Source organism: Psammomys obesus, unplaced genomic scaffold (assembly GCF_907164565.1).
Source record: "Psammomys obesus unplaced genomic scaffold, mPsaObe1.curated_primary_1811, whole genome shotgun sequence".
NCBI classification, from domain to species: Eukaryota; Metazoa; Chordata; class Mammalia; order Rodentia; family Muridae; genus Psammomys; species Psammomys obesus.
In genome coordinates this window covers 402,693-414,858 of record NW_026596134.1, presented here as the reverse complement: position 1 = coordinate 414,858, position 12,166 = coordinate 402,693, and the positions used below count along the sequence as shown (strand labels likewise).

The 12,166-nt window shown below is 54.8% G+C and overlaps 2 protein-coding genes across 5 annotated transcripts in view; one reads left to right on the top strand and one right to left on the bottom strand.

Moving 5' to 3' along the window:
* Nucleotides 1-5,903, top strand: part of Pld4 (phospholipase D family member 4) — a 7,950-nt gene extending 2,047 nt beyond the window's left edge. For all 4 annotated transcript variants that reach the window (XM_055592719.1, XM_055592718.1, XM_055592716.1 and 1 more), the window contains 9 exons: nt 287-453; nt 837-1,020; nt 1,327-1,447; nt 2,600-2,727; nt 3,724-3,924; nt 4,504-4,643; nt 4,734-4,899; nt 4,987-5,083; nt 5,363-5,903. In XM_055592719.1, the coding sequence (XP_055448694.1) occupies nt 287-453; nt 837-1,020; nt 1,327-1,447; nt 2,600-2,727; nt 3,724-3,924; nt 4,504-4,643; nt 4,734-4,899; nt 4,987-5,083; nt 5,363-5,565 (1,407 nt within the window). In that variant the 3' untranslated portion in view covers nt 5,566-5,903. The remainder of the gene's footprint in view (nt 1-286; nt 454-836; nt 1,021-1,326; nt 1,448-2,599; nt 2,728-3,723; nt 3,925-4,503; nt 4,644-4,733; nt 4,900-4,986; nt 5,084-5,362) is intronic.
* Nucleotides 5,904-8,093: 2,190 nt separating this feature from the next.
* The window catches only part of LOC129666195 (protein AHNAK2-like), a 24,339-nt gene continuing 20,266 nt past the window's right edge, over nt 8,094-12,166 (bottom strand). The window contains 1 exon segment of the mRNA XM_055593252.1: nt 8,094-12,166. This exon segment is cut by the window's right edge and continues 6 nt beyond it. Within this exon segment, the coding sequence (XP_055449227.1) occupies nt 8,818-12,166 (3,349 nt within the window). The 3' untranslated portion in view covers nt 8,094-8,817.

The window sequence follows — 12,166 nt, the reverse complement described above, 5'->3', positions numbered from 1 at the left end:
GTGTGTGTGTGTGTGTGTGTGTGTGTGTGTGTGTGTGTGTGTGTGTGTGTTATGCCAGCCAGACCTAGGCCACCTGCACTACCACATATCTTGTTTATGTCTCATCACTGCGGAGTGGATCAAGGAAGAGGACTATAGACCACCTTCCCCACCTAGTCTTGCTCTGTGTATCCCTCAACCCCCCCGTTGCTCACCCCCAACCTCTCCCCAAGAGCCTGGACAGTATCTGCTGTGCAGGGAGCACTGTCTTGGCTGTGAGGAGGGCTGTGGAATGTCTCCCCTGCAGGTCCTGGGGATGCTGGCTGTACTGGGGCTCGGCTCTGTGGCCCTCACCCTGTTCCTGGGGCAAGTGCCCACTTCTTTCACCAGTCATCAGATGTGCCCTGAGGAAGTGCCCTCCTGTTCCTGGGAGGCCCTGAGAGGAGATGCTGGGCATCCGAGTAACTCTTGCCAGTGAGTGGACAGCGGGGATTCTCATAGGGTCGCCTCACTGGGTCTCTGAACAGGTGATATAGGTCACAGTGAGCCTTGATTATCCCAGGGATGGAGCCTGGATCCCCGCAAGAGAATTCCTCCAGGCTCCCTCTTGGCAGAGCGTGCCCTGCCTCCCAGGATCCTCACTGTAGAGCCTCTTGAACATCACCACACTTAGGGTTTGTGCAGCTCCACCTAAGCCTTCTCACTTCACTGTCCTCTCTCTGTCCCTTTGGCCTGGTTCAGGCCCTGGAGCCACACTAGGGTCAGACCCTCCCTCTGACTGGGCAGCAGGAATGGAGCAAATAGCTGACTAGTGGCTCCTTCATTCGCGCTTGGGACACTTTTGGTTCTGTCCCTAGGCTCATCCTTGTGGAAAGCATCCCCCAGGACTTGCCGTTTGCAGTCGGCAGCCCCACTGCCCAGCCCCTGGCCCAGGCTTGGCTGCAGCTTCTTGACACTGCTCAGGAGAGCGTCCACGTCGCCTCATACTACTGGTCCCTCACTGGGCTCGACATTGGAGTTAATGATTCATCTTCCCAGCCGGTTGGTCCTTGATCTTGCTTTCTAACTGCCAGGCATGGGCTGTCTGAGCGTGCACCTGGTGCTGACTCAGCAAGTCATGCTGCTGTCAGAGCTCAACCAGGCCCAGGGCTCAGCTCTGGGCTGGGCCTGGGGTAGAGCAATGCCAGGCCCCGTAGGTGGCTCTTGGGGCAGAGCAGAGGGACTGGGGATAGTGCGTGCAAGGTGTCATTTATTTAGCCTCTAGTAAGGAGCCAAGACTTGGTCTACTCTGAGCTGTGGGCAGAGGACCAGCCTGAGCTAGCCTCTCATGCTAGCCTGGCCTTGCAGGGAGAGGCCCTTCTACAGAAGTTTCAACAGCTCCTGGTCAGGAATGTTTCTGTGGCGGTGGCCACCCACAGCCCAACACTGGCCAAGACATCCACTGACCTTCAGGTCCTGGCTGCCCACGGTAGGTGACTGTATGCTGGGGCTCCACTGTGCCGTGTGGTTGACAATATGGGACAAAGCCAAAGACCAGCAGGATTGCCCAGGTGGGTGGAAAATTTTCTCTAGGACCCTGGAGGACTTGAGCTCAGGGCCCACAGGGCAGAGAAGGAAGACAGATAAAGCCTTGGGTTAGAGGGTACAGTAGACGTAACTATCCCCAAGGCTCTAGAGCTAGACTGTCCAGAGGGGCCTCAGGTCAGCCTGCGCCTTTGTTTCCTCACCTGCAACAGCTTTGATCAGTAAGATCATGTGGGAGGGAAATGAGCAAACTCAAAGACAGACCTATTAGGCTGCCCTGGAGCTGCATTAAAGAGCCGGCTCTCTGTTGGGAAGGACGGCTCTTCTCTATGCCCGGCCGAGCACAAGGAGATGGAGACATGTTACATTTTTAAGCTCCAAGCACCATAACTGGGCAGGTACCGACCTGTTCTAACTTGACTATGGTAGCCTGGCCTACTTCCCATCCATGTGCCCTGTCTCCTGTGCTCTAGTCTTGCCCTGGCCATCTCTGCTCCATCCTTGTGCCCATGGCAACTCTTCCATGGTCCTCCTCCTGGCATGGCGACCTTCTTCTCCTGGTCCAGCCTTGAGGCTACAATCTCATGTTTTGAAGACCTTTCTCCTCACCTCCTCTTCCCTCTTCTCCCCTCTGCTCCCCTCCTCTCTTCTATCCTCTCCTCTCCCTCTTCTTCCTCCCTCTCTGCCTCCCTCTCTCTACTTAGGTCCCCTAAACTGGAAACAGAAGTCCTGCCTAATGTCTCCTCTGCCCAGACATTTGCTCTTTAGCTTCTTTATTTAGCAATCAGAGACAACCTGGGAGCAATTTTTATGCAACATTGAGACAGGATATTCCTTAAAAGCAGTGACAACACCAGAGTTAGCCCTTAGCTCACTGCCAGTTCAGCAATTAACAACCAAATATACAGAGACAGACCTTAAGACAACGTAAGTGAAGGTCACCTATACAGCTCTACTGTCTATCAGTCTGTCTGTCTGTCTACCTATCTATTCCCTACCTACCTGTCTATTATCTATCTATCATCTATCTGTCTATCTATCTGTCTGTCTGTCTGTCTGTCTATCATCTATCTGTCTGCCTGTTTCTCTCTCACAGGTGCCCAGGTACGAGAGGTTCCCATGAGGCAGTTTACTGCGGGCGTCCTACACTCCAAGTTCTGGGTGGTAGATGGGCGGCACATCTACCTGGGCAGTGCCAACATGGACTGGCGGTCCCTGACTCAGGTGGGTGGAAGGCCCAGGGGTGGGAGGAAGCCCAGGGGCAGCTTCTCCACACACACACACACACACACACACACACACACACACCCTTCCCCTGTCCATCTCCAAGGGCTATGCGTCCTCAGGCATCCGAAGAGATCTGGTATTGTGAGGAGTGGGCAAGCACATGCTTGGGTCACATGCCTCTTTTGTCAAGCTACCACAGCAGGGAACAGTCAGAGTTGGTTCTACCAGTTAGAAGATTTTCTTTGACCCTGCACTCAGGCCCCGGAACAGACACTCAGGTCACAGCTCACAGGGAACATGCAGCTTACACGGTTGGGGAGGTAGCTCGATCAGTGGAGTGCTTGAGTTTTAACCATGTAAAAATTTGGGCATGGCAGCACACACTCATAGTCCCCAGCGCTGGGGGAAGAGGAGACAGCTGCATCCCTGGGGCGTGCTGGCCAGCCAGCCTCTCCTAATCAGTAAGTCCTCATTCCCAGGGAGAGAGATGTCAGTCAGAGCATGAGCTCCGACTCCCAACAACTGCAAGGCAACTAACGACAAACTGTAACTCTCTCTAGAGCCAGGGGATCTGATGCCCTCTTCTAACCTCTGTAGGCACCAGGCACACATGGATACACATGTACGCAAAGCATAGTCATACACATAAAACACAAACGCACACGAGTACCTACGCACACACATGAGCACACACACACCTCTTAGTGTGAACAGTAGATATGAACATTACATCAGGAGTTCCCACTGGCTGGATTTAACAGTGGCTTTATTTCCTTTGTGCTTTCATGCATTTTCTATTTTCTTTGCTTTGAGCATTGGAATAGTGTTAAGGGAATTAGGAACCTTGGGGCCCCTCTCCCACTCTGGAGCTGACTGACGGTGCCTAGCGGCTACCAACTGGACAGGAATGGTACCCGCCTTGTATCCCTGGTGGCTTCCATGAAGCCCCAGGGGACTTTTGCTCTCCATGTCTGCTGACCCTGGTCCCTACAGGTGAAGGAGCTTGGTGCTATCATCTACAACTGCAGCCACCTGGCTCAAGACCTTGAGAAAACATTCCAGACCTACTGGGTGCTGGGGACTCCCCAAGCTGTTCTCCCTAAACCCTGGCCTCGGAACTTCTCAACCCGCATCAACCGCTTCCATCCCTTTCGAGGTCTGTTTGATGGTGTTCACAGCACAGCCTACTTCTCGGTAAGATGGCTGGCCCATTGTGGCCCAAGGCTGCTGCAGGAGGCAGGTTCCACACTAGGCCAGGAGGCTGGACCAGTAGTGAGAGAGAGGTGCCAGGGGTGGCAGACCTGAGATCCCAGGAATCTCCAGATTGTTGAGGGCTTTGGGGGCCAAGTGGCTGCAGCTGGGCTCTGGGAAGGGTAGGGAAGACCCAGAGCATCGGTTATTTGCTGTGTGGGGAAGGAGGCAGTTCCAGCAGCTCCCTTTCCACCAACGAAAGCTCCTTGGTTGGCCCACAGCAGAGACTGCAGCAGATGGAGAGAAGTTGACTGGAAGTGCAAAGCCCATGTGGAGAGAGGGCTCTAGTTGCCAGCAGGGCAGCCTGTGAACAGCCAGGGCCACCCCCGGAGCCCGGGATGCCTAGCTGCCTCACTGCCTCCTGCCTGGGCTTCCCAAGCTCCCCCCAGCCATCACGGAGCTGCCCTCTCACCACACGGGGTTTCTTAGGTTGAGGGCAGGGGAGCTGTAAGCTCAGGAGAAGCCCGATTCAGGGGTGGCAGTCAGGCGGCAGTGTTCCGAGAGACACTCTTCCCACTACAGGCCTCACCACCCTCACTCTGCCCCCACGGCCGTACCCGGGATCTGGACGCGGTGCTGGGCGTGATGGAAGGTGCTCGCAAGTTCATCTATGTCTCGGTGATGGAGTACTTTCCCACGACACGCTTCATTCACCCTGCCAGGTGGGTCTGGGTGTCCAGACTGGCAAGTCCTAGGCACAGTTTTCCCTGCTCATCTTGGTCTCAGGCAGAACGCTGATGCCCTCTTCCTAGGTACTGGCCTGTGCTAGACAATGCGCTCCGGACTGCGGCCTTCAATAAGGGTGTACATGTGCGCTTACTGGTCAGCTGCTGGTTCAACACCGACCCCAGCACGTTTGCTTACCTGAGGTCCCTACAGGCTTTCAGTAACCCCTCAGCTGGCATCTCAGTGGATGTGGTAAGAAACTAGCCTTATCGGTCTTGGGGGGGGGGGAATTTCCTTCTCCTGCCCTGCCCATTCTAATTCATTCCCTATTCCCTGAAGAAAGTCTTCATTGTGCCCGTGGGCAATCATTCCCACATTCCATTCAGCCGAGTGAACCACAGCAAGTTTATGGTCACAGACAAGGCAGCCTATATAGGTGAGTGTCTGGGATGAGATGCATCGGAGGACAGAAGGGAGTGGGGGCGGTGTCCTGGGGACCAGCCGACTAGCCCAGCCTGCCAGGTTGAGTCCTGAGCACAGGGGGCCCAGGATGCTGGTCGCACCTGGTGGGGGGAGCTACCGTGACTGGAATCCGAAGACAACAGAGTGGTCAGCGTTCTGAGCTGTCCTTCAGCCTGTGGCCCAGGCCTCGGCCCAGGCTGACCTGCAGGGGACGCAGGCCCAGGAACTGTCTCTCCCTCTCCCCTTGCTGCAGGCACCTCTAACTGGTCAGAGGACTACTTCAGCAGCACCTGTGGGGTGGGCCTGGTTGTCAGTCAGAAGCCTGACAGTGCCCAGCCAGGCGTGACCCCAGTGCAGGAGCAGCTGAGGCAACTTTTTGAACGTGACTGGAGTTCCCACTACGCTACGGACCTGGACAGACAAACCCCGAGCCAGGACTGTGTCTGGCAGGGCTGAGGCTTGATTCCTTTGACTGGCCTGCTGCTCTAGGTGGACACTGAGGCCCACCAGGCTTCCCTCCAACCAAACTCAGAAACTGAGAAACGGAAGTCTGTCACTGGGGTCTGCGATCGTCACCCAGTGATCGTCACCCAGCAGACGCTTCCGGCAGAGCTCTAAACGGCTTTTAAATAAAGAAGAGCTAAAGCAGAGGAAGGCCCACAGTGACACAGAAGGAAAGCAACCCGGCTGAACCTCTCTGGCCCACCCATGATGAGTTGCTAGGGCCGTCCCCAAATGTAACATTGGTGCTGTCCAGGCCCTAATAAAACCCTGCCACCAGCTTGCAGACCTGAGCCAGGTCAAAAGTTGGCACTTCTGTGCTTTCTCTCTCTCGCTCGCTCGCTCATTGATGGTGTGTGTACATATTTCTTTGTTCATGCAGGTGCCCATGCCATGCATATGTCAAAGGTCGGCATTTCTCCACTTTAGCTTTTCAGACAGGGTCTCCCTGGGGACCCAAGCCTTGCTGGATTGGCTAGACTAGGTGTACATCAGGCCCCAGCATCAGAATCACAAGTCGCTTGACTTTATCTGGGTCCTAGATGTCAGAACTCAGGTTCCCACGTTTCCGCAGCTGGAACTTTACCCACGAGCCTGTGTGTCATTTTCTCACTCTGTGCAGGCCCTGATTTTCTGCCAGCTTCCAAGTGCGTGCTGAGATGCTTTGTCATAACTGAACCCGCAGGCTTCTCCTGCCCAGGCAAGGACTCTGCCTGAAAGTGCAGGGGCTCAGCCCCTACAACACCCCACTTCCCTCAGAGATCCCTCAGGACACTCCTCTTTGGGTACCCTAATCGGCAATGTTGTCTCACAAGCAAGGGGTCCCACTGAGCGTGTCCAGCACGTGCAGCAACCAGTATCCCCAGGGACTCCCAAAGACTTCATGAGGCCTGTGTTCATCAGAGGAAGTTCCGTCCAGCTCTGGGGCTGGGTGGGGTGTGCAGGAGCAGCTGGAGCAGCCGAGGAGCCCATTTCCAGCCCACCTCCTCAGGGGCTGGGATTGTGGCTCCCTGTTGTGTGGGGACATGGCTGTCGCAGCCGGGTAGGGTGGAGCTGACGGGGACGGGGCCAGGGCTGCAGAGGTATGGCTATTATGGGGTGGGATCAGGACCTGCCCAGAAATAGCAGATGGCGTTCTGAAGACCAGTATTAGCTTTTGACATCAAAGCAGGACTGGTGCAACCTGGTGAGAGTTCACTCTCGTGTGTGCTGAGGCAGGGCGTGAAGCCATGTTTGGGATGCAGACCTTTGATGCCAGGCTGCGCTGCTGAGTTGGAAGCCTGTCTCAGCACCCAGCCTCTCACTTGGGCTGAGACTCAGGATCACCTGGCCTGCTGCTCTCCCAAGGCTCATGGTGGGCTGGAGCTCAAGGAAGGTTCAGGAGTGTGAAGAGTACTGGATACTAAACGGATGCTCAGGATCCTTCTCTCCTGTAGTCTTTCTCTGTGTTCTCCTTCCTTCTGCGCTTGGGGGGAGCTAACATGATTATACCAGGCAGGGTAACAAGCTCTTGCTATTTCCTCTGTGCCCTTGAACCCACCCATCCAGAGGACACCTTAGGTATCTGCACCCGCATCTGTGCAGAAGGCCCCTAAACCCAGCCTGCCTCCCTGCAGATTATGTGAGGGTCTGGAAGTTTGGCCTCACGAGGCTCAGGGTCCACACAGCCCTGCAGGACCAGAAGGGTCCTGGGGATGAGCAAGACCAACCTCTGCTATGGCTGTGGCTGCTCTCAGCAGTGTCCATGCTTTAGGTCCTCCTGCTGGTATGCGAGCTGCAAGCAGACATCTCACTCAGGAGCACGCTCTGCTCCTGCACCAGCTCTGCCCTCCAAGAGGGCACATGTCAGCTGCCACCCTCTGGCCCTGTGAAGGCAGTCTTGCCAGTGGCCAGTACTCTTCCCCCAGCCCTGCCCCAATCTTCCTGGGTGGCTCAGTCAAGCCACAAGCCATCCTGTCTGTGACACAAGGAACATTTATTGCCAAGAGCCTCTGGATAAGGAAGGACTTGAAAAAAAAAAGGGGGGGAACTGAGTTCAAGTTCCAGCATCCCCCCCTCCGGGAACAGTGAACACCAGGAGGGTGTCAGCAAGCAGTTGGGAGGTAGCAGAAAACCTCTGGCCTTGCCTTAGTAACACGTGAATTCACTTTGGACTGCTGGAAGTCCCTCAGGTGAAAACAATTTCTGGTGATGGGCCAAGCCCTCAGCTTAGCCTCGCTACTTCCATGCTACACTCCATCCCATCCCTGCTGTCCAGACGGCAGGAGGGGTGTGCTCGCGTCCCCTGCCCTACCATGAACTCAGGGCTCCAATTTCTTCCTCTGGCTGTGGGTGTGGACAAACTCACAAGAAATGGCAGCCACTCTTAGCTCAGCTCTGGTTTCTGGAACTCCACAGTCAAGATGGAGACAGAAGGTGCATGGGAGGAGAGCACGAGTAGGGATAAATGAGGACCCCAGAAGAGAAGACCTCAGCAAACTGGACCGCTGGGTACATTTTCTTTATTGTCCAATAGGAAGTGACTGAACAGAGCTGTCTGTATGGGCTGCCATCTGCCATGAGGTGCTCAGGAGCCAGGGCATGGTACATACCTGGGGAAACAGTTGCGCAAGTGCAGGCAGGAAACCCGGCAAGAACGAGCGGTGAACCTGTGTGTGAAGCCTACAGGGTAACCTGAAGTTATGACTGAACACAGTCAGCCATTGCACCAACCTTTCTGCCACACACACCACCACCACCACCGTCACCACAGTGAAGAGCTCAAAGCTTGCCAATAGTGAAACAGTCAATGGAGGAAGTCACGAGCAAGAAGGCAAAAACACCATATTCACCCCAGGAAACAGCAGCAGCAGGACAGAGGTTACAGCAACAGCTGCTTCCACCCACACACATGGGAACTTGAGAGACAGTGTCCCTCTCCTGGCGTTGGGAGGCCTGTTGGGACTTATCCTGCCAAGGCCAGCAGAGTTCAGCAGAGCGAGACAGTTTTGCAGCCTTCAATGCTTCCAAACCTTGGAAGAAACTAGCGTATTTTTGGTTCCACACCGGAGGGCTGTGAGGTGTGACTCGGAAGGGCTATTCACTTCTGCTTTGGCTTCAGGTCTGTGATCTTACAGCATGCGTTCCATAGTGGGGTGCTTTCAGTGCCCAGCCCCTAACTCTCAACTTAGGTCGCTTGCCTCTCCCACTGACTCTGACCTCTGGCCCTCATTTGACCACAGGTTTGGGTGTAGATTTGTCACCGGCGTCTGCGGCGCATTCCAACAGTGCCAGTTCTGTTCTTGCAGAAGATGTCACCATCGCTTTGGAACGGGGCCTGGCACTTGGCACCTCTGGCTCGGCTTCCTCTTCCTCTGGAGAGAAGCTTTCTCGAGCATCAAAAAAGGTGATGTTCTCTTCCTGGAGCTTGTGTTCTGCCTGGCCTTCCTCATCTTCACTGCTTCTGGTCTTCTTGGTAGGTGAAGAGGAAAATCCTAACTTGGGGAACCGGAACCAGCCCGTCTTCTCCTGTTTTCTGGGCAGTTCAGGGTCCAGCCGAGCTGCAGGTTGCACGTGTACTGGAGCAGATCTTTGGCTAGTGTCTCTGGAATCAACAGCCATCTCTTCCACCGAGGAGAACCCAATACTTGGAAGCCAGGACCACAACAGGCTGGCCTTCTTACCTTCTGGTTTCTGTTTTGTATCCATGTCAGGGGTCTTTACATCCTGGCTGTCCTCAGGAAACTCAAGAATCTCTGCTGGCTCCTCGTCAGAGGTACTGTCTGCAAGCTGGGGTCCAGGAGGCACCTCAGGTGTGAATGACAGCGGTGGCATGCCAACACTGGAAGAGATCATCTCAAATGGTTCACCAGTGTCAGGAGGGACATCACCAGGGATAAACTGTTCCCCTGCGGCAGCTGGCATGGAATCTCCACCCAAGCTCTCCTGTGCCTGGGAGTTGGGAGCCACTGTGTACACACTGGCCTGCACGGTGGGCTCTGGGATTTTCACTTTCAGCAAAGAAAATCCATAAGAAGGAGTCTGAACTGCAGAAGCAGGGATCTCTGATTCCCGCACAATCTGAGTAGAAAAGGCTCCAGGCGCTGAGGGACCAGCACGCTCTTGCTCCATCCTGCTACAAATAGTGACTTCTTGACTCTCACCTTGAGAGCCCTGAATATGCACTCTGACCTTAGAAATTGGGGACGCTTCCAAGGATTGTTCGAGGCTTGCTGGTGGCCCTCTAGGGTCCTCAGCACCTGTCTTTAGAATTCTGGCTTCCCAGAGCCCAGGGCTATCCTGATGCATGGCACTGCCAATGCTGGCCTCTGTGCCCTGCACCTCCCTCACCACAGGGAAGAAGACATCAGCCTCAGAGCTGGGGGCATGGAAGGAGAACCTGGGTACCTTTAGTTTGGGGATTGTGACAGTCAACACAGAATCCTCCCAGAGCTGGCTGGTGCTCACCACAGAGACCTGGGAGGGCAACTCAGTGAGAGAGGCCTTCAGCCTCAGAGGCCCTTGGGGCTGGGAAGGCCAGCTTCCTGTTCTAGCCTCCTCCTCGGCAAGAATGTTTCCTCCTGGCCTGGGCTGCTGCTGCTTGCCTGTTTCTTCCAGAGGAAGCTGGGGCTCTGAGACTCTCACACCAGGCATCTCAAGGGAGAGGGCGCCTTTAGACAGATGTGTCCCAAACCCAGGGGTGGGGAGACGAGTCTGGGAAGCCCCAGAAGTGAGGCTATGCAGCCTGGAGCCTGCTCCACGGAGATCACGTTTTACAACAGCCGCATAGGTTTCCTCCTCTGGGGTCAGCACACCGGCCCCTTCCTCTGGGGACCTCAGGGAGACGGGTGCCTCTACCTTTGACTCAGGCATACGTGACAGTTGCACACCAGCTGCTGTCACTTCTGTCTCTAAGGGCGTGCTGACGACTGCAGCCTGTGAGTCTTGAGTGACTTCAAGTTCTCCAGCTCCATCTTGATCCTTGGATGAGGAGCGCCTGAGACCGGGAACTCGGAACTTGGGTATTTTGAACCTTCGCTCACTCGAGTCTGTTGCCATCTCTTTTGCTGTGGGATCGACCTCAGGGCTTTCCATGGTGAGGGCACTATCTCTTTGTCTATCTGGTGGCTGCAGGAGACCTTCCGTTATGGGTGCTGTCAGACTTGCAGAATCACCCACAAACACATGACTCTCACTGTCGCCACTGATACCCAGGTCCTCTGTGGGAGAAGGAAGCTCAGCCTGGGACCCAGGTGCGGTGGAGGCTCTGATATACGGTTCTGTGGGGATATCTTCTGAACGTGTGTCACCAACAAGGGTGTCACTGACAGCTGTTTCTGTGACTACCAAATCACTCCCAGGTGTGCTACCACTGAGGGAAAGCTTCCCATCTTCCTGTGGCACACCAGCCCTAGCCTTGGAAGACTTTATCTTTGGTAGTACAAGCCTTGGCATGGAAAAGCTTGACTTCCGGGTTCTCCCCTTCTCTGTATCCTTTTCCAGAGAGCCGTGCTGGTGTGATTCCACTGAAGAAACACAACTCTCAACTTGGGTGTCCATCTCACTTGTAGAAGAACCTAGCCTAGGTGTGGGGTCCTCCTGCTGGGACTCATAATCACCTCCAGAACCTGCTTCCTTTTTTGGAGACCGACTAAATGAAGGTAGCTTGATCCTCGGCAATTTGAAGGAAGTTCCCTTTCCTTCTTGATTATACCCCTCAGCTGGAGGTGTCCTTTCAGACTGAATTGAGGATCCACCCACAATATGCTGAAGGGAAGCATCAGAAGACACAAACTGAGAATGTAGGGAGCCTAAAAGCAAATCAGGACTTGTTCCAGAAAGGAGGACAGGCTTATGAAGAGGGGGGTCACATTCAGCTGCAGACGGAGGAACAGAAAATGCAAATTTTGGTTTATGAAATTTAGGAAACATAATGCGAAAATTAGAAGAGGTGACTATGGATTCCAGAGAGCTCTGTGGACCATCACTGGAACTTGAAAGCTGGCCAAGAGCTGAAGGTACAAAGTGAGAACTCTCAGAAGACTGTGACTGGGGGGGTTGGTGGACACCAAGACGGGAACTGCTAAAAACTTCTCCAACACTACTGACATCAACATCCACATAGGGAGATGTGATGTCAACCTCCACCCCAGGTAGAAACACCTGCACATGGCTAGGGCTGACATCACCATTGGGGCCCTTCACGTCCACTTTGGAGCCCTTGAGGTCCACATGTGTGTCCTTGAGGTCCATCTTGGGCATCTTGAGGCTGGGCATGGACACCTTGGGTAGATGGCCCTTCAGGCTGGACTCAGAATCAGTCTGTGCAGCAAGCTCTCCCTCGGGCAGCTTCATTCCGGCCTTGACCTCCAGGTTGGCTGATAGCAGCTGGATGCCGAGGTCAGGTGTCTTCAGCTCGCCCTGGACGGATGGCAGGGCCATGTCTGACTGTACTTTGGGCGCTGCCACCTCCACAGTGGGCTTGCCGGGTGCGGACCCGCCAAAGGAGGGCATCTTGAACTTGGGCATCCTGAACTTGCTGTCTTTGGCAGCCAAGTCCTTGTCGGCCAGGGCCAGG